The sequence below is a fragment of the Aureobasidium melanogenum genome, assembly GCF_000721775.1.
Source record: "Aureobasidium melanogenum CBS 110374 unplaced genomic scaffold scaffold_8, whole genome shotgun sequence".
NCBI classification, from domain to species: Eukaryota; Fungi; Ascomycota; class Dothideomycetes; order Dothideales; family Saccotheciaceae; genus Aureobasidium; species Aureobasidium melanogenum.
Window position 1 is genome coordinate 59980 of NW_024470060.1, and position 21498 is coordinate 81477.

The following is a 21498-nucleotide window of genomic DNA, read 5'->3' on the forward strand; positions in this document are numbered from 1 at the left end:
GCGGACGATGCTGAAAATGACTAGATGGGTATCGCTGATAAAGAGAAGAGCACCGTAAGTATAGGGTACCGGGGAGTGCGCTTTTGTTTTCTGTACAGAGGTGAGGTCTTCAACGACTGTGAGGCGGCAGATTAAATCGGAGACCCGTCTCATGGCGCGCGTAAGGGTTCACGGGACCAGTCATTGGTGGAGCTTGCATAATAGATGGAGGTGGCGGCGGAAGATTAGACATAGGCATTGCGGTATGAGCCATGGAGGGTGGCGGCAAAGATGAATTCTGGGCGGTACGAGCCGGCATCTGATTGTGATGGGTCTGCATCTGGTGATGGGTCATGATCGTATTCGCCGGCAGCGGTGGCGGAGGTGCGTGACTTTGCGTTGGTGCTTGTACGTATGTTTGCGGCATAGGCGAATCGCCACGCTTACGAACATTCCTGATCGGTTCAGGACTATGTTTCTGAACCTCGGTATAGTGGCCTTGATCTGCTTGGGCAGACCCGCTACCATTTCTCCTTGTTCTGGGCGATTGAGGGCGAGGGAGGTGTTCGCGACCTCCAGGAAATTGTGATACGATGGAGGCAAGTATGTCTCTGTCCTGTCTGTAGAAGTCGGCATCCTCGGTCATGTCTTTGACTTGCTGCTCGAGTCTCGCAATTGTCTGAGAGGCTTCCATCTCCTTTCTCTTGCGACGTTCGCGGAATCTTGCACTCGCACCAGCGTTTCGACGTCTCTTCTCGTCCGCCACTCGCGACGCTGCCTGAACGTCAACAGGAAACCGGACATCTCCTTCGGTGGTTTTAAGAGTCATCATCTGAACAGAGTTGGACCCAGAACCATTGAGGCCAACGTGATAAGACTCTGAGACGTGCGGTGCTGAAGTGCTGGGGGTCATGCTCAATCCTCTGGCTCGATGAGCATCGGATACTGAAAGATATCCAGATGCATGCGCATCGCCGGGAGAAGTCTGATCATAAGCCGAGTAGTCGGGGCTAGGACTGGTACTGTAGCGTTGAGCCGAACCAGATTCAGGGCTGGCTGTCCTTGTAAGGTGGTTTGCCTGCATGTAGCCCTGATGTGCGTAGCTGATAGCTGGCGGAGCAGGGAGAGGAGGAGCACCACTTATTCCAGGCTGAACTGCATAAGGTCTGGAACGAGGAGATACAGGGAAAGGATTTTGCTGAGCATCCACAACGCCATTGGGAGGGTTGAGGTGAGATAAACTGATAGCTCTTCGAAGAGGAGATTTAGGTGTCAGCATTCTTCTGGGAGCACTGGTCAGTGGTTCTGTGAGGAGAGGCAACGGAGTGTTGCTTCCTGGCCTAGACAGGGAGGCTCGTCCTTGTGATGCCGAGCCCAGAGGCGGTAGCGTCGGAGCCCTTTCGTTTGGTGAATCGATTTCATCTGCTTTCCTCCTGCGTTGAACAGACACGGTCGTCTCATCAGTGACAGGATTGAGGACTGAAGGTAGTGTGACGGATCGAGGCACAGATGGGGACGCAGCAGCTCTCACAAGCGGGGGAAGCTCAAGCCCTCTTGGAGGTAGGAGCTCCGGTCCATGCCTTTGTGCTTGGGGAGAGGTCGTTGTTGATCCAAGATAGCCGGAAGAGGTATTGGACGCATGTCGTGAATGTGAAGCAGGTGCTGTAGAGTGAGCGTGCCCATCGTTGTCGTGTATCGATTGAGGGCCTTGAGGGTTAGACCAGTGTGACATTAAATCCTTGCTTTGCGCCTGCTTGCTCTCTGACGACGCTGACCATGAGCGTTGTTGGCCGCTGATGAAAGCGTTACGGTCGCCCCCTTCAACTGACAGGAAGGGCGAGTCGTACCGCAGTGGTCGGCAGTCGGGAGTAGTTCGGTTCACACCAAAAAACTGACTGTGATGACCTTGATCGTGGGAGAGAGCGTGCAAAGGACGAGGTGCAAAGTCTGGGATAGCCAGCGTGACTGATGAGGTGGGACGGTAGGAACGTCCCACGGCAGTGACTAAGATAGCTAGGGCTGGGGAAATACTGCTACTTGCAAAGGCAAGTAATGGCAAGTGGAAAGGAAAGACGAATCAAAGCTGATCGGACAACTAGGATCAGGTGTACCTCGCAACACGGACGTGCAATTGGGTGCTGGATAGGATGAGATGCCGAGGTGGACAGATCGGTTGCCCGGTGGGTAGTAAAGGAATGAGGAAAATGAGTGCAGGAAGGGGTTTGGGACGTATGTGGGAGCGCGGCCGAGTATATGGGCTAGAAAGGTACCCGATCAACCAGACACCCAGACCAGTGATATAAGACCGATCGGCAGGTTGCGGTGAGTTGAAATGACATGACAGCAGGCAACGCGCGGGCCAGATAAAGCCGGGGCCTGATTGGGAATGGTAGCATCATTTTGCACAGGTGGGCAAAGCAGCTGGCGTCGACGGAGATCGACTGAGTTAGACTTTGGTACTTGCACTGGGGTCGTCGAGCGGCATGGCAAGAACTATGTTCGTGCATGCGAATGCTTCCTGAACGTTGGTGTCACACTAACTGGCTAGGGCAGTTGCGGGCCCTGTCTCGAAGCTTGGACTGTCCCGAGCGTGCCACGGAGAGTTGCTGTTGCTGTTAAGAATTCGAAAAGTGTTGCCCACCTGTGTTGCTCTTGCAGGCACTCGCTTACAGACTTCTGCGAGGTCTCCATCATTCGTCACCTGTTACCCGCTCTGTGAGCCATGGAACCTCAAGCACAGCAAAGTCTCCGTGTCAGCCAGTCAGAGCCAAGGCGGCTCCGCGCCTCAGATCTTAGCCAGAAAGAAAACCTGCCGATGACCCTCCCTCGGTAGTTGTGGAGCGAGTGTTTCCAACCAAGCAAACCGCATCACTGGTCTTGATGAGCTGGCCGCATTTGCTCGTCCATGCGAGTCGGCCACCTCTCCCTGCTCATCCAGACGCACGACCCCGGGACATGTGGCGCTGTCTCGTCGGTCTGTGCCCATCGGCGTGCCCATGTCCTCTGATTTGTGCGAAAAAAAGGATCGTGAAGGTTTTCGGTGCGCGCAACCTTAATGCCGCTTCGACTTGGCGAGTCAAGCCATCAGTGTCGAGCTTTGCATTTGATCATTACTTTGCTCAGGGGGGATCAAGGGCAAGATATGACGACGGCAGTGCTGCAAGCACAATCTCCAGGCCGTCGCGGGTCATTCCATTGCGAATCAGCACCCAGATCTCTTTCCTTTCTTCGTAATTCGTTACTTCACGCTCCGAGGGACACAAGAAAATAGCTTCGTCTGCATGCCTTAGCGGCGGTAGCGGCGGTTTATGGATTGGAGTAGGGATTAGTTGGGCGTGTGTGTCTGCATCACGCACAAGCCATTCGTCCGCAGCAACATGTACTCTGCGTGTATGACCGTTGATCCACGACAATCTCAGAGCATGTCAAAGTTTCGGGCCTGAAGCACCATGAAATCTACATATCAGACTTTGGCCCTTGCATGCCATTATGCTGTCTCTAGTAGATGGTGGGCAATATGGCGACATCGCTAACCCCTGCTTGGCCACGAGGTATCCTCTCACGAAGGTTTCATTAGATCTGTCTGTTTCAGAATACCGGTAGTCACGACTGACTCGCCTATATGCTCGGTCAAATTCGAGACGATGCCAGCTACCGTATCGCATGTCAACGTCTTGGTGACTGGTGAGCGATTTTGTAAAGTGTGGAGACAAACGCATCCTCTACCAGGACTTTTACTCCTATCGGATAGCTAGGAACACCAGGTAGGTCATGGCATGCATGTCACAAGCAATTGTTCGCTTCTCGAACAGAGCCAGGTTTAGAGGAAGAAGTACTGACCAATCCGGTCAAATGTGGCTTGAAGAGTGGCACATACAACCCGCAGACGAGCATGCATCATGTGAGGTGTATGTAGAAGCGCCGACGTCTGCCTCGAGGCACATGTGGTGCCAACAAAACAATGCATATCTTCTTTCCTAAGAAATTATGCTATTGGTTGCATGCCCCTTCTGGCCGATTGTCGCTACCCAGACGACAAGTCACGACGAACGAGTCGCGGATGCACTTTCGCTCGAACGGAATATGCATTGGATGCAGGTCGTGACATGTGTTGGCCGTTGCACACTTAGACTGCATAGTACAGTACATCCAGACGACATTTGGCATGAGCTAGTACGCCGAAAGAGTCATGTAGCACTTTGAATGCTCCAACTGTACCCGGCAGGATGAGCAGTTACAGAGAAAAAGGCGCTGCTTTTGAGTTCATATTGATGCCATGGCGAGAGGTAACGTTTCAAGAGGCGCATCTCGCAGAATGGACCCTCTCCAAAGGATCGTCAGAAGCAGTTGCTCTCAATGTAAGATGGTTGAGTCGTGCCCTTTCATACAAGGGCACGTTGACATGGGTAACCACCGCTTTTGCCGCCTCAGAGTGCCCTTCGTATTGGATCAGCGCTTGCGACATGGTTTGAAACGATAATGACAGACTGACATCAGTCATTACATATTGTAGGGCGCAAAGACTACATTTTCCATGAATCCTTTGGCTTCGGTTCTGTTTTCTCACTCCTTTCTAGCGGCCGTTCTTGCCGTTTCGCAGATTGTGACTTTCGCGCAGTCACCGATAGAAGACTTCTCGAAAGAGAAGGTGGGGATGGCAGGGCAATCGAGCCGTCACCGTCTCGCGTTTCTTCTTGGTCAGCAGAGTGGAGTTCGACCCTGTTTCGCGACATTCTTTCTCTTTGATGAAGTGATTGCGAGTCGTCAAATTCTCAACGGTCGTGTTTCAGAATGGGCTTCCCGAATTGTTTGTCTCTCTGCCAAATTGGGTCCATACGTATGCGGCACGAGCTTACGACATTGACGAGGACGGCACGTCGAGCAGCTTACAGTCGTCGCTGCATTTCGAGACTCGGTTATCAGTTGTCGTCATCTCGGTAAGCAAGACAGCGCTTGATGCATGTACCGAGATATTTACCAAGTAGCCGGGCGTCGGCAGCACGATATCTTGTCCCTCGTGTGAGTGAACAGATAGGGCAAACCTACTGCTCAAATCTCGCATGTATCGTTTTCCACGATTCACGAGATGCTCAAGGATGGTACACCAACTTACCGGCTAGTGCCCCGCGTCGAGTTCGCTGCAAATCATCATCTCTGGCGTATCGATGCGAGGAAAGTTTACGCTCACACTTGCCGCAGGCTGCCGTTGGAGGATTCACGGTTGCTCCTTGTGGGGCTTGCACTACTGGAGCTCGGATAGAGCCACGAGGAGGTGGTCTGAGCGATCGGGCTGCCTCGTGGCAATGATCCTAGACATTTTTTAGAACGGGATTTAGAACAGCTACGGAACTGTATTCGACAGCCTCAAGCCTCGTGCTTTTAGCCTTGTGCTTTTAGCCTTTTCGACCCTTGCAACTTGCAATCGGCATCAGGAACAAACCTCACTACCCCGTACAGATGGAATAACTGAAACACAATCTTGCTATTTTGAACCTGACCATGCCCCTACCAATTCTTCTTGACGTATGAAGACAAGGCTTGGCGCGCACTCTACAAGCCCCCAAGCTCTGGGCGGTAGTTAAGCTAGGACGTGATCTGCGTTTCCATGTACGAGGCGCTGGTGCTGTATAGCCGACACTTATGAAATATTTGGTGAAAGCTAATCCAAGCCACCTATTTCAGCTTTATCGGTGCTGCAAATCTATGTAAGTTCCAAGATCTGCGTAGGTATCGACGTGAGCTGTTGACGATGGTTCTTGAAACCAGGAACAAAGGTAATTGACTTTCTACGGCCCATGGATCGGAGATTACAAAGCCCTTAGTCGTGCGTCTTATCACTCCATTCAAGCCAAAGCACGCCATGAAAAAGCAGCCAGCTGACGAATGCGGGTGGTCTTGCGAATCGTGTATGGAACACGGTTGAGGTGCAACTTCCCCTACCGGTTGTGCCGTGCTTCCAGAATCGGTTGAGCAGAGCGGAAACATGGTGAAAATCGATCCATTCATTCTTTGCTCTTTCTAATTCTAGAATGAATCGTACATCCCCCACAGTGTTCACCATCTAGAATCGTCTCAGTGCCTTCTGGACTGCAATCCACGCGAGCTTATACCACACACCACTCACACCTTGACTGCCATCTTGAACTCGTTGATCGGAGCAGCTGTAACACCGATCGGAACCTTGAACGTGGCCCCCTGAAGTTTTGCACTCTCGGGGTACTTGTCTGGGTCTTCTTCCTCTGCGCTCGTGATGTAGAGGTCCTCCCCGCAAATGCCTGGACAGGTGACACATCTTGTCGGAAGGGTGATTTCGACGGTGATCTCGCCCGCCGGGCTCACCCGCACGACCTTGCTTGTTCCAAACAGTGCAACCCAGAAATACCCTTGGGCATCTTGACAGTGACCATCTGGGACTCCGCCCTCAATTGGGCACTCGAAGAAGGGACGACCAGCTGAGAGATTGATCTCACCAGACTGCAAGTTGTAGTCATAAGCCTCGATTTTACCCGTTGGCGAGTCAGTGATGTACATTGTCTTATTGTCCAGAGTCCATGACATTCCATTGGGAATGGTCACAGGCTCCTTGATTCTGTGAAGGCTGAGGTCTGAGTCCAGTCTAAATAAGACGCCTGTGTGGAAATTCAGTTTGACAATTCAGTAGCGGTCAGGTCGTCAGCTCACCTTCCGGCCCAGGCTCATCCACAACAGTAGGATCATTCATGGTTCCAACGTAGAACCTGCCATGGCTGTCGACCGAGCCGTCGTTGCTTCGTGAGCGGTGAGCCCTGCCACTTTGCACCTCCTCGTCCGACCAGAACTTCTTGATGTATTTTGGTTCTCCGGTCTTCTTGTTTGCAATGCCATATCCCTCCTTGCCGCCGAAGATGAACTCGTCATCATTGCCTGCAATGTTGGCCGTACAACCGATTGAAAATGGAAGGTCAATTGTCTTGTGTGATGAAGGACCCTCGTTGAGATTCACAACATGAAGCTGTTTCTTGACAATGTCGAGAAAGCGCAACGTGTTGCTCTTCTTATCCCAAAATGGAGCTTCACCCAGACCGCATGAAGTCTTGAGCCAGGGCTCCGTCACCTTGATTTGCTTGATGTCCGACATGATCAGATTCTTCTTTTGCGATGTTGTGAAATGAATGCAAGGTGATGAATTCGAAATTAATGTTTTCCACCAACCTCGTTGTCACTTGGAGGGTGAGAGCCAACCTCATGATGATGGCATTGTTTGCTTCGTGTTTGTTTCTTTGCTCCCCCACATCGGAAGAACTCTCCACCTTCCCACCTCTTACATACGGCGTCGAGTACCTGTGTCGCATTGCAAATGCAAAAGTGCATCAGTAACATGGTTCTTTGAATTCACGCTTCTGCACGGCTTTGCTCGCCTGGATGCGCGTTCTACCACCTCTGAAAACGCATACATCGACGCTTAATCAGTTTCACGGAGGCGATCGGAGGTGCCATTCCGACGGGATCATGCCTTTTGATGAATTCGCTGCCCGAGTCCGTGGTTCATGTCATCCTTTTCGAGCAACGCCAAAATCGCAATCCGACACCCGAGACACCGCATGCGAGACATCCATGGCTCATCCGAAAGGCCCACGTGCAATTTCATGCAGCACACTGGCAGTGCAGCCTTTGACCAGAAATGTGACTGGTCGCGTTTGGTGACAAGCTGCTAAGCGCCGTGTGCTATCTTTGCCCGGATTTGGTTCTTCTTAAGTGGTTGGTGTGACTCGATGGATCAAGAACCGTCCATCTTTCTTTGCACTGCAGCTTCGGAGCTCGCTTCCTGTGTTTAGATGCTCAGTTATCAGGTACGCGTTGAACGGTACTGTGAAATCTCAACCCTCACACTACATGAAGCATCCAGTGAGCACTGCGAGCTGGAGCGAGCAATTCAGCAAACAACCCTCATATTTCGCAATCAATACATGTATACATGCGAAGCAAGGTACGCATATGTGTGTCCGAGGTGACTGTCCTAGAAAGTAGGCATACTTTTGCTAGTGACAATATTTTGTCACGCGCATGAGTCGGGCATATTTTACGACTTTCCTTTGCTATATGATCCCCAATATTTGTTTTGAACATGCAGCCCTGTTCAACGACCAGCTGTCTTGCATTACTAGCTTGGAATCCAGCCACCCATGCGGTGTCACAAAGCATGTCTGCCATCACAACGTGGGCATCATGTCGTAGCACAAGGAACATATGTCTTGCCGACCTCTCACATGTGTAACGAGTTATGTGTCGGTTCCGTCCAAAGATCCGATCGCTAACATTGCGATGAGCTTCCTATCAAAAACCTCTGGTTCCTGCACCAGAGGTACGCATTTCGATGCCGTGCAAGTTTAGCTCCACAATCTCTATCAATAGTTTGTCCTTGCCTGCAGAATGCTTGTCGTTTCCGGGGTTGGCAGATGCAGGGACAATGACAAATGAACGCGCTGTCGTAAATGTGTTGGGCACCAAGTCCCAATATATTTGCGCATTGCTTCCCCGTTCAGCTCTTCGTGGTTGCAATATATTCCCTGCATTGTGACCGCTTGGTGATGTGTTCATTATGTGTGTCGCCTGCGCTGTGACATGACTCTTAAGCGCTTGAAGCCGTACGAGAACATGAGTGGTTCTCAACCTGTACTTATCCAAGTCAACGTCTGCCCCAAGACATTCAATCGTGCTGTGTCCATTCTTTAAATGTTAGATAAGCACAAGAGATATGACCATCTAAGCGACTGTCACTCAGAAAAAACACGGCTATTGTTTTGAAGTTGCCTCTTGCATGTGAGCTTGTTGAGAGTGGCTTCGGAAATACTGACAATCGGCGAATTTGATGGCAAACGGATTTCGCCAAGGTTCTGAGGGAGCAGAAAAAAAGGCTTCATGGTTCTTCTACAAATTTTATCTTGCGTTCTTAAACTCCACTCACGAGCCGCCTTTGTAGCTGACCGCAAAAATTTGCCTACTTTTCTGCTCTGTCTGCTGCCCTTCTGCAGGGCTGCAAGTGCTTCGAGGCAATCGAGAGTGCAATCTGAATTTCATGGTCATGGAGACTGGATCGTGGTACGCCTCTGCTGAGGTGTGGGGGTGGAGACCAACAAAACTAACTAACCTATCAATCTTCACATTCAACTGTTTTTGAGGGCGTTTGGTCTAGGGGGTTCGTACCATCTCAATCTAAGCGTGTACTATACATGGAGCTAACCAAAAGAAGTATGATGCTCCCTTCGCAAACAGGCACATAAGCTCATTTGTATGGGAGAGGTCGGGGGTTCAATTCCCCCATCGTCCATCGTTTTTGCACTTTTCCACAGTACAAGATTGTGAAGCCTTGATTTTTGCTATTTCTGCTGTAAGTTTTGTGGTGGCTAGTTCCAATGGCTTTATGCTTGACACTTCATATGCTTGATTATAGATTAGTGCCTTGTCATAAGCAGAGGCAGTAGTTAGGTGTGCCATGAAACAATCTCAACTCTTAACAGCAGTCACGTAGAATCTTCAACAGTCTAACCCAGTGACCATAGCTTCTCACAGAGGGCAAAGCAGCAGACGGGCCCCTGCCTTGCGCATTCTTCATTTTCCACCGTCGACCTCATCATGTTAGGATCACACATGATCATCAATCACCGTACTCGTTTACATGTCTGAGCCGCTCATCCACCAAGTCTGATACTTTGCCATGGGTTGGCGACCTCTCCGCAGACAACAATCCCATGCCGCTCAAGCTATAGACGCTATTGGTGCAGTCTTCATACCATGACCAAGCCATGTCTGATAACACCATTATTGCACCAAGGAGAGGGCACATCCGAGCACAACTTCATAGACGGTTTGCCAAAGAATGATGATGCTTGCACTCGAGCCAGGCGTGGGCAGACACGGAATAGCCCTACATGCATCCTACATGCCGTCCTATATTCTCGAGTCATCCCATCCTGTCTTCAGCTTGTCGAGTCAGCTACGGCATTTCCATTACATGTTGTTGTATGTATGACTGATAGCACTTGACCTCAAGTCTCTGACACACGTCAATAAAGATCGGATATCGCTTGGTCCGCTCGTGCCCACACAACGGGTTGCTGAACTACGGCACACCCTTCCTTCGACCCGCGCGAATAGCGAAGAAGATCAAACATGGAGTCACTGCAATCGCCATAGACCAAAGCACATCATGATGCTGCCGTCATCCATCCCGCCGCCTGAAGAGGCACGTAATCGGTTACATCGCGTGTTTTGCGCAAGCGAAATACCAGGTCTGTTGCGCAAGCGATGGTTCTGCCTCCATGTGCAAGACTCGCCTATAAGCGAACGGTATGCAACAGTCCATCCCGCATCCTGTCCTTGAACGGCAGAGGGTCCACCTTCCAGAACACATTGACCACATTTTCGACGAAGCAATTTATCCGCCACGCCACGTTTCTATTTTTCCTTGCGGCCGTAAAGACAAATCCTCCAACTTTGTATGCAAGACCTATTAATTATTTCATCAAAATGTCTGTCTCAGTGAGTTGGTGCTCATCTAGAGTGCCAGCAACAGTGGGACATGATCAACAAAAAGAAGTAGTTCATCGGTTCCGGAACGAGGCGAGTCAGGGCACAGTGCTCCCCGTACCCAGCTCGATCTTTTCAATAAACCACAGCAGCGAATGACTCGGCATAGGAACGATCTGCCATGTTGATCTCCTACATCCTATTGCTCACTTGAGAGTCTGCAAATGGCAATCTGCAACCTGGCTCGCGGATTGCATCAATCTAAAACTGGTGGGTCAGAACATCATACAATCGTTTGGAACCCTTCTCCCAGCCTCTAATGTTCTTTTGCCCTGAATGGCAATATGAGCCGGTGCTCTATCATCTTGACCAAGTTCAACGATTGATGCTAGAATAGCTTCGGTCAAAGGGAGATCCTTTCTGTGCACTGACACATCTGAAACCCACTATACGGGAACATCATACCAGATGCATGCCACCTTCGCCAACTGCGGCCAACATGCGTACTATTCGGAACGTGTTCCGATAGCAGACTTCGAGTCCGATGGGAACCCCGTGATCGTTGTTCTTCTCACAAGAGATACTCACAAGCAGTCGAGATCGTGGCAGTGTCACTGGTGTGGTCGAAATACTGGCCTCGTATTCTCCCAATTACGTGACCGCCTATTCCACAGTAAGTGAGGAGACTTGCCGCGGTTTCCGACTGCCAGGCTCTAGTCTCCTTGAGATGCTCAAAGTACGGACTGGTACACTTATGCATAGCGTAATGACTGATTGACTCCCACGCGGACAGCGCCACGAATTCCCAGTAACCATCGCGACGTGTTACAACGATCCTGTTCAGGCAATGAAGAGCATGGTGAAGCCTTGCTTCTACGAGAAAATAGCGTGTCAAACGCTCATGCATCGAGCAGCGTTCACCTCGAGACCCTCTTGCTCGCTGACTACGAGTTGTGGCGCACCCTTCCGACCGACCGACATGCTTGTGACAAGGAACTAGTTCCAGACTTTGCGCCGATAATCACTCCGAGAGTTAGGATCATGGTCTAAAGATGCATAGAAACGGTCCGGGGGAACTTTATGACATTTTGTTATATGCACCCTTGAGCCGCGTATAGCCCTTCCTATTGAACGTTGATCGATCATGGACGACAGAAGTCCAGAATGGTCGATGGACGCAATCAAAATCTTTCACCAAGATCATTGGGCCTCAAGGACAGAAAAGGGTTTAGATTCAGCCAATCCTGCCGCGGATAAGAACCACTGACAGGTGTTGGAAGGGTCAAGAGCAACAAGCCACAATTGCAGCAAGTGTGGATGTGATGACACAGATAGACGAATCTTGACCGCCTATTCTCAAAGGATCCGGAAATAAGCAACATAGAGGCGGACTGGACTTTCAATTACTTTAACGACTGCATCAAAGAAGACGCACAAGCAGTCAATCAAAGTATCCAAACTTCTTTGATTTTGGCGGTTCAAAAGTATCACCTGCTTCTTTTCTATCTGCGTCAGGTCTCTGCGTAGCTTCGATTGGCTCATTATTCATTCGGGTCTGTTTCTGGCGAAACGGAGCGAAGCAGACTGGCTCAAAATAGAAGTGCTTCTCAAGCACTTATGACATGGGCAAGAAGCTCTTTTGACAAGACTGATTCGAACTTTGTGTATATGAAACAAGCCTTACTTTGACCATCTGTGTGTCCAATCTCTACTCCTGTCGAGAGCAACAGTCGTCAGTAATTACTAAAGAAATATGCACCTGAATTTTCGAGTAATATCTGGCGATGTGAGACAGGGTTGTACCTTCAACCATGTTTTCAATAGTTCAATCGAGTATATCTTCGTTCTGTGACGTCTTTTCGTCGTACGTTTCGTGCTTTCGTGCTTGTGTAGTCTCTCAGCATGTACCTCATCAGTTTTGTGCTGGGTAAGTGAGTTGTTGTGGATATATCCATTTTGTTGCAAATGGTGAAGCGTGACGAGTACGACGACTCATCTATCAGCACATCCATACCGCTACGTTTCGTCAAAATCCACATCTGCCTTGTCTTAAAAACAGGTCGACGAGGTTGATCGAACGATGTGGAAGTTCAAGCATGTTGCCATGATCGCCCCTTCCTCCTCGAAGATTGCTATACACGCAGGTTCTCACTCAGCATGTACTGCTGTACATATCGCATCAGAGCTGTAACAAGACCTGGCTTTGCATACAGTCATGCCCATACTCACTTCAGATACACGTTGCCCTGTGAATCAACCAGAAGAGTGAGTAGATACCAATGGCAGATCGATACTTGACTACCATATCTTTCTCTTGTCAGGTGAGGGCTGGCAATCTGACATGGAGGCTATCTGTCACATGAGCATCCAGTTTTCCTACCGATGATGCAGGCGCAAGTGCCACCATCTCGTATCGTGACTTGTACCCTGTGCAAAAGCATATCAGCATGTGTAGTCAAGAAGCAAGAGTCAGAGGTCTCGAACAGACCATTGCTATCTTTTTTCACTATCCGTAGAGGCTATCAACATCAGAAATGACACACATTAACAAGGGTCCTTCGCGACAGTGTGTTCCCTTACGGAACCGTGATTGAGACCACTAGCGAGACGAAGATATAGCCCACGTACCCCAGCTGCAGGCGTATCGGATAGGCACCTAGAAATACTGGGGACTGGTATGACTTCAATTTGAACAAGTGAGGGAACGAAGAACATATGGAACATGTTCTTTCTTATAAGCAAGCCGATGAAACTCAAACAAACTTTGAGGATGAGGGACTTGAGCCTAGAGAACAGTACAAGAGGAGGATCACTTTGTCTCAAAGGAGTGCGTGGATGAGAAGAGAAAGTTTTTAGAAGACTTACATGACTTTACTGGGCAACGGCAAGGAGAGAATCACTTCTTAAATGGATATGTAAAGGAAGCAGCAAAGGAAGCAGGGTCTTATTTCCCGTGAATCCTGTGAAGCTGCCGATGCCTTCGTCTCTTTGCCAGGTTAAGCAGGATATAGCGATGAAAAATGGACAGTCATCGAAGGCATGGCTTATTTGGAACAGTGGCAGAACAAGTGCACCGATAGATTGTTCAGATCGTGACCATTATGTCTAGAAGCCAAATCTGGTGGCTTTGTATCCTGCAAGTTTGTATGAAAATCAGGGGCAGAACCGATTGATCTTCGATGGGCTGATGCACGGCAAGTATGCTGAACTCCAGCTGCTTCGTATGCAAAGTTCAGGATGAAAAAAAAAAGGACATTGTAAGCAGATGCCAATGGGCGTGATTGGCAAGGACTAGAGTAAGGGCTGAAAGTAAGGAGAGTAGGGTAGAAAGGGGCCGTAAGCTATAAGATGATCTCGTTTTGGGCAGGGCTAAGAGGGACAATATGGGTGAGAAAGATCAATCGAGCGAGGTAAATGAGGGCGGAGTGTTGAAATCTTGACGGTGACGAATCAGGAAGGGCTGCTAGTGTGTAGAAACCGTGATAGGGAGAGTTAGCATCGCAATGGCCAACATGATGCAACAACAGGTGTGACATTGTTGTCTTTTGTGAATGCGAGGCAGGTGTCTTGAGAAGAAGACTGACGAGAATTGAGGTGGAAACAGACATTCTTCGAATCGCTTACCTGCTAAGGTCTGAGATCTAGTGTCACATTTTCGTAAAGGCGAGTGACCAAAACATGCATGATCATAAGGAACAGGAAACAAGGTACGACGCAAGTTTACGAGAGTTGACAGGTCAAACCGAAAAGAGCAGACTATGATCACCAGCTTTGTTGCATTCGTGCATGTCGCACATGGGTACAGGTCGAGTGATGGTGATTCAGACTGTAATCTAGTCATAACGTGAAGGATACGCTTTATTGACTTTGATTCAGCATGAGGCTCGATGTTGAATGAAGCCGGCGCATCAGAAATGTAAATGAGCGTGTCCAGGGCAAAACGTTGTTGATTTGGTGATGTGCGCAACGGTCCGCCGTGATCGTTGACCTAGGATTAGCTGTCGTATTGCATCAAGACAAGACACCGCAAGAGGAAGCAATGCAGAGAGAAAAAAGAAAATCATGTTTCAACGTGTGGCATTGACTTTTTACGACACAGCATACGTCCGATCCCAAGCTGGCGCAGACAAAAGAAACAACCCTTCCTTGTGCAAGTATCGTAAAAAGCCATATTTTTCCTTCTTTTTTGAGTGTCGAGGCGGGTGTCGTTGGGGGGTGTGATGGTATTTTGAAAGGAAAAAAAGATGCGACAAAAGGCACGTTGCTTTTTCAAGGCTGCAGAAAAGGGACTATTTTGCTCTTCCTGTCGCCTGCGTTGATGCCCCATCCCAGAGAAGACTCCCGAAAATGACCATGGTTGTTGCGGTAGCGAGCAGCTTAGAACTTGTTGAACTGCTTGACGGCCTTGCCAGTGCGGGGAAGGACACGGAGGACGTTGAAGCGGACCTGGTGTTGTTAGTATTGGTGTTTGTAGTTGAATGTGGCATTCAGGGAGGCTCACGGTCTTGGAGAGAGGTCTGCACTGGCCAACGGTGACCTGGTCACCCTCCTCGACACGAAAAGCGGGCGAGACGTGTGCGGCGAGGTTCTTGTGGCGGCGCTCGTAACGGGCGTACTTGGGGACGAAGTGGAGGTACTCGCGGCGGATGACGAGAGTGCGGTGCATCTTGGTGGAGATGACGGTGCCGGTCAGGATACGGCCACGGATGGAGACCTCGCCGACGAAGGGGCACTTCTTGTCGATGTAGTCGCCCTCAATGGCGGTCTTGGGGGTCTTGAAACCCAGACCGACGTCCTTGTACCATCTGCGGCCGTTCTTGCCAGCGCGGGCAGTCTTGCGGACCTTCTTGGCGTTCTGGAAGATGTGAGGCTGCTTCTGGTAAGCGCGCTCGCTCTGGACGGCAAGTTCGGTGGCCATGTTGATTGATTGTCGGTATGGAGGTCGAGTACCGTGGGATGGGAGTCGTCAAATTTGTCGTCGCACGCAAGAATTCGCAGGCGCTGCGAAGCCGAACGACTTTGGGCAAAATCAGCGTCGGCTGTGTGTTCGGCTAACGGCCAATCAGCTTCGCCCACGCACTTTGCTTGGCCGCCGTGCTAGCTCTCGCGGCCTCCAGGCTTTTGCTCGGCAAACCTTCCCCCCGACGCGGGCGCTTGTTTGTTGTTATCGATTCTTCCTGCATCAAGGTCGCGTCACCCTGGCGTCCTCCTTCCTCGGTCCCCTCCCAATGCGACAACCACTGCACCATGATTGACCTAGACGACAAAGAAAACCAGTCGCCGCTACGGCTGGGCTTCGCCAAGTCTCCTTCACCAAAGAGGCCTCGCAACAAGAACAATCCTGCTGCTGGTCAAGATGTAAGTCACGCGCCTGCGACCAGTAAACAATCCCTCTTCCGACTCTGTACTCGTCGCACACTTGCACTCACTTGCTAACTGATACTCCAATAGTCAGTCCCTCCTTCTGCAGTCAAATCAATCCTCCCATCCAAAGAAGATGAAGCCAAGAGGCGAGAAGCCCGTCGCAAATCTCTCGCCAACCGCAGAGTATCCTTTGCGCCCGAAGCAACCCTCCACACCTGGGACGTCATCGAGTACATGCGCGATGCCACCGCCTCATCAAACTCTTCCGATCATGCAAGAGCACACCAAGATCCCGATTCAGATCCTCCCTCCACTCCGCCAGAGCAAGCAGACGATGACGACGATGACTTACCACAATCTCCTGAACACCAGCGCGACGTTCACCAGCAGAAGCGTCGCCGAAGCTCTGCCATTCCTCCCATGAACTTCAACGACCTGGACGACTATTCTTCATCTCCAGTCAGCGGCAGTAGCAATGTCGAAGCTAGTAGCGATGTTGAAGAAGACGTCGAGTCTGAAGACGATGGAGAAAGCACGGCTATGAGCCTGGATCAAGGAGACAACACTTTGCTCTCCCAGCAGTCTGGAGACAGCACCGGCTCAAGCGCTCGCCTGGAAGCTGCCTTGCAACAAGCTGCTGCTCAAGCCGGTACTCGTGGCATTGAGTTCGACGAGTATGGTGATATGTCTATGGAAATGGCTGGCGATGAAATCACAAACGCCTTCAAACCATGGGCTCAAGGTCAGCACTTTGCCGCAGAAGACCAAGAAAACAACAATCCCTTCGACTCAGTATTTCGCCCTGGCCCACAACCTGGAGACGATGAAGATGAAGGAGATGACGATATGAGCATGGATATGACGCACGCAGTAGGCCGTATTCTGCCCCAACAGCAGCCTCAGGATGAGCAAGAAGAGACTGAAGACGAGGGAGACATGACAATGGATATGACCAAACCCATGGGCACCATCTGGACCGCCAACCAGCCTCAAGCACAACCACAAGAGCAAGAAGAGGACGAGACTCGCGACATGACCATGGACATGACACGACCCGTCGGTCGCATTATTCAGTCGCACCAAAATCTCTATCAACAATCTCCAGAGAGAACCGTCTCGTTTGGGGACGAGACGATGGACTTGACTCAGGCAGTTGGGAAGATCCATCAATGGAACCCACAAGCTCAGCCGCCTCGCAGTGCCCTCAAAAGACGATTTGAGAGCTTTGCTACAGAAGATGTTGCTTCTCCATCAGTGAAGAAGCCCATGTTCGAGGAGCCGACAAGACGGACCGTAGCTCAAGCACGCGATGCGAAGCGCCGACGTTCGTCCTCAGCTCGCCAGTCTCTAAGCGATGCCACCATGGATTTGACTGTAGCAGTCGGCGCGATTCAAGAGAGACAACAATCTCCGGTGAAGAAAGACAGGCGATTAAGTTCACGTAGTCGCCGCTCTTCTGGCGCTTCATCCGTTATGGATGAGCAGACCATGGACTTTACCATGGCAGTGGGTGGCATCAAACAGCAACAGCAACAACAGCCCAAGTCGCCTAGGGAACCGTCCATCATCGAGGAAGATGATGCAGAAGGTAACGAGGACATGTCCATGGAATTTACTGCCGTCGTTGGGAACATCCTGAAGCACCAGGCCGCCACCGCTATCGAACGCCCAGCCACACCTCAAAAGTCTCCATCGCCTGCCCGAACAGATATCCCAACTACACCAAAAGACCAAGATCGGTTCAAAGAGACGCGTGACTTGACAGCCAAGAAGCTTCTGACACCGCTATTCGAGAAGCAAGCACCTGGCTCTGCTGTAAAGGATTCTGCAGGTTCACGAAGGAGCTCTGCCCGCAAATCTGCCTCCAAGGAGCCCACAACTCTGCCCTTCTTTAGTCCAGCCGTTCCCAATTCCTCTCACACCCACAAGAGTCCCGGATCTGCTCGCAAGAGTCCTGCACCACAAAGGACTCCTTCGTCTGCGCAACAAACCCCATCAACTGCTCAGAAGATCCCCTCGTCTGTCCGCAAGACACCAGTGTCAGCAACAAAGAGTCCACACTTTGCTCAGAAGAGCTCAGAATCTGCTCAGCACACTCCTTTGGCCCAAACAAGCCCCATCTCCGTCAGGCAGAATGGCTCGGCTCAGAAGCCCGCTTCGGTGCACAAGAGCCCTGCGATCAAGGCCCCCACCCCTGCATCTGTCCCGAAGAGTCCGGTCTCAAAGATATCATCGCGCAAGAGTCCCGTTTCTACCCGTCGAAGCGCGAGAATCAGTCTTGCGGTAGGCCAGCCTCAGCAGGACGTGCAGGTCCAAGAGACAATTCCTACTCCTACAAAAGCTATGGCTTCAGCAGAAGTAGTAGATGAGATGCAGATCGAGCAGCACTCTCCAGCGCTCGAGCAAGAAGCGCACGACGAACCAATGGGTGAAGTCAGCTATCCTTCTCTGCCTGTCACCGAACAGGAGACCAGCAGTTCTACCACAGTCGAATCACGAATTCCCGAGGCAACCACTACACCGCAAATTACCGAAACACCATCCGCACCTTCACCAGTGCACCATCATACAGCCGTTTCTATGGCTGGATCTCCGACGCGAAGTCCAACTGTTGCCACACCTAAGCAGATTGATCTTGAGGAACTCAATCCAACGTCACCATCTCTCGAGAAGCAGTTGCGAAGTTCTCCTGTCAAATTTGCAGCAACCCCTGAGCAACAGAAGCAACATACAGATGAGTCTCGCAGTACCTTTGCAGACTCGATCAAATTCCTTTCAACACCAAGTAAGGAGGCTGGTACAAGTCCGTTGAAGCGTCTTCGTGCTTTAACTCCCAAAAAGTCACCGGCAAAGAAGATGATGACCCCGAAGAAGATTGCGACGCCCAAGACCTCCACACCATTCATTGTTGAAAACCGAAATGCACCTGGTCTGCTCGACCTCGAAGCTGCTAAGAACATATTTGCTGTGCCCAAATCCGGTCCTCCAGCAAGAAGAGTCCAGCTTAATGAGTTCTTAGACCTCGCGGGTATCAAATTCATGGACTTGACCGCTTCGAAACGTCGACACACTGTTGCTCCCACGCCTAGCGAGCCCCACGGGGCTGACGGTGAGGATCAGAGCATTGATCTCGAAGGAGCTGTTGTTGCAGGTGCTTGCACGATGCCTATGCTCGACTTGTTTCAGCATGCCTGCCGTGAACTCAAAAAATACATTTCCGAAGGCAAATCATTCCTCAAGACACTGGAAGCTGAGGTCTACGACGATCCTCCACCATTTTTCCAGGCTTACATGAATGCTACTTCTGAGCGTAAATCTCAGTTGGATGGCAACATGAGAGATGCCAAGACGAACGCCAGAATGAAAAGCAAGGAAATTTGGTATGACTGGCGCAGTAAGCTTCTGGATGGCCTCTCAGATGGCCTTGATCGAATCCAGACAGGTCTTGACGCGGATGCCGAGGTCTTGGGACAGAAGCAAGAATCTCTTGACTCTGTGCTTCCTGACCTGCTTCAGCACTACGAAGGTCTTCTTAAACAAGCGGAACAGCTAGAGCAAGCTGCAGCTGCAATTTCCGAAGAAGAGAAAGAGGAGCTGCGTGCTTCTCGTGCTCGTCTTGTTGAAGTTGACGAACAGATTGAAGAGCGCAAGCGCATGCTGGCTAGTCTTCAGCGTGATGTTGACGAGCAGGACAAACTTGCCGAAGCTTACGAGGAAAGCAAGATTGAGAGCTTGGCTGCCATACAAGAAGCCGAGCGTGTCAAGGAGTCATGCCGTGGCTTCACAATCGACGAGGTCCAATCACTCAAAGGTATGTTCTAGATTGTATATGGGGTTTGGACTCTACTAACAGAACCATAGCATCAGTTGCACAACTTGAGAAACAGAGCGGCTGGGCTATCGCCTCGGCCTCTGGTACCAACCTCACAATGAGCTATGCAAACACACTGCAGCTCTATTTCAACACAACATCCTTCAAGATCACTTCTTCCGCCCATGCAACAAACCCTACAAACTCGCCCATCTCACTCACGCACATTACACCTATCTCGTTGACGACCGAGAAGCGCTTCTTCCTTCAACTCATGCGTGCACAACTGCAATGTCTTGATCAAAAGACTATCTCTCTGAAACAGCTTCTCAGTTTTGTGCAGAGAGGCTGGGACGCTGCTTCACTCATCGCCGAGCAAGTGCGCTGTTTGACTCTTGAGCAGCTTGTCAATGTCAGTATCCTCAGTGATGAGCGTCTTGCTATCGACGTTTGCATCCTGCTGCCCAAGGTTGAGACCAAGGTCAAGGTGAGTCTGCGATTGACAGCCACACTATCAGACCCTGATGCACAAGACTTGGATATCAAAAACGAGATTGATGTCGACGCCAAGGTCGTGTATGGCGAGCCTTACAATGAGAAGAACATGTCTGAGTTCGTTGGCAAGAGAGTCAGAGGTCAAGGATCAGAGGGCTGGGATGCGACCATAAGAGAATTGAGGACCAGACTTGTCGCGACCGGGCGCAAGGGACGTTGACACTGTTGCCGTGTTATCCATTGTTTCTATTCTTTTTCAGGCAGCGATATATCGCGGAGGCTTAGCACAAGGCGTTTGGATTAATCGGGCTGTGAATGGTAGTGTCTACAAGCCATCAATTGGGTAGGAATGAACTTTAACGATGAACATGACGAGATTCGAATCATTTACTACGCCTTGTGTTTCTTCCATCCTTCGATCGTCGTTCTACGGCTGTGTCATTGGTTGCTCCTCAACTGCTTATCCGGAAACAAGCATGTCCTGGCGATGATCCTTCGTGGGGCGCAGTTCCCCGCCTTGGTGATTGCCATTATTTCCCTCTTCAGCCGAGGGTCACCCGACCCTCGTATCTCAAACGACGCCTTATATATACCTTGATGCCTTGTTCAGCTAGAAGACATACAATCTTGCATTTAAAAGCTCTATCACTATACGATCAGCCCATCTTCAGAAGGATATAAACCAAAACACCACAAATACCAACAAGAATCAATTAAACAATTCATCAATCAATATGCCACACATGTTTCAACCCACACCTGCAAAGTCCCTCTTCGATGGATTAGACGAAGACAAACAGAGGGAACCTCAAGCCAATCCTGCATCCTCTTCATCAAGACAAGCGACTCAGGATCCCTACACCTCGTCCAGAAAGGCCACCTTGGACCCAGAAATCTCGAGTGTATTCACACAATCCACGCTCGGTCCTTCCGAGTCCATCCACCAAGAAAACACCTCATCCTCACGGTTCGGGTTCCTTAGACGCAACAAGTCTAAGACCGAGCAACAGCAACAAACAGCTCTTCTTGGTGATGGCACAACCGAACAAGCCAAAGAACGTAAGAAGAGCAGATTCGAGAACCCGTTCAAGCCGCATGAGCAGACTGATGAAGATAGAGCTATCATGGAAAAGATGCGACAGAGATTGGGAAGTAGAGAGGAGGCCATCAAGCAGGGAGGTGCCCAACCGGCCGGGTTTCGTGGCGTCGGAGGAGCGCAAGCAATGGCAATGCCTTGGAATGGCAGTATGTAAGGAGGCGGTGAATTTGATCATTCCTATTTAGGAATACCCCGGAGTCGGGGTTTGCTCATGCCTTTTGATGAATTTTACTTTGTTGTCTTT

At 50.4% G+C, this 21498-nt stretch overlaps 6 protein-coding genes across 6 annotated transcripts; 3 read left to right on the top strand and 3 right to left on the bottom strand.

Annotated features, from left to right (window-relative positions):
- Positions 1-418: 418 nt before the first annotated feature.
- M437DRAFT_14526 (uncharacterized protein) lies at positions 419-880 on the bottom strand (the record flags this gene model as incomplete). The annotated part of the gene is made up of 1 exon (XM_041018766.1): positions 419-880. A coding segment is annotated over one exon (462 nt), but the record flags the coding sequence as incomplete, so codon positions are not given.
- Positions 881-6099: 5219 nt separating this feature from the next.
- On the bottom strand, positions 6100-7096 carry M437DRAFT_83757 (uncharacterized protein; the record flags this gene model as incomplete). Its single annotated transcript, XM_041027993.1, has 2 exons — positions 6100-6608; positions 6661-7096. The coding sequence occupies 2 exons, from the start codon at positions 7094-7096 to the stop codon at positions 6100-6102; spliced, it is 945 nt and encodes a 314-aa protein (XP_040880381.1).
- A 3857-nt stretch (positions 7097-10953) lies between these two features.
- M437DRAFT_65346 (uncharacterized protein) lies at positions 10954-11535 on the top strand (the record flags this gene model as incomplete). The annotated part of the gene is made up of 2 exons (XM_041024575.1): positions 10954-11158; positions 11330-11535. 2 exons carry the CDS (start codon positions 10954-10956, stop codon positions 11533-11535), a joined length of 411 nt encoding a protein of 136 aa, XP_040880382.1.
- Positions 11536-14862: 3327 nt separating this feature from the next.
- On the bottom strand, positions 14863-15403 carry M437DRAFT_46839 (40S ribosomal protein S11; the record flags this gene model as incomplete). The annotated part of the gene is made up of 2 exons (XM_041021334.1): positions 14863-14931; positions 14987-15403. The coding sequence occupies 2 exons, from the start codon at positions 15401-15403 to the stop codon at positions 14863-14865; spliced, it is 486 nt and encodes a 161-aa protein (XP_040880383.1).
- A 548-nt stretch (positions 15404-15951) lies between these two features.
- On the top strand, positions 15952-20375 carry M437DRAFT_46576 (Spc7-domain-containing protein; the record flags this gene model as incomplete). Its single annotated transcript, XM_041021293.1, has 5 exons — positions 15952-16905; positions 17125-17534; positions 17781-18159; positions 18571-19660; positions 19711-20375. Coding segments are annotated over 5 exons (3498 nt in total), but the record flags the coding sequence as incomplete, so codon positions are not given.
- Positions 20376-20889: 514 nt separating this feature from the next.
- On the top strand, positions 20890-21408 carry M437DRAFT_83760 (uncharacterized protein; the record flags this gene model as incomplete). The annotated part of the gene is made up of 1 exon (XM_041027994.1): positions 20890-21408. The coding sequence occupies one exon, from the start codon at positions 20890-20892 to the stop codon at positions 21406-21408; it is 519 nt and encodes a 172-aa protein (XP_040880385.1).
- Positions 21409-21498: the final 90 nt, after the last annotated feature.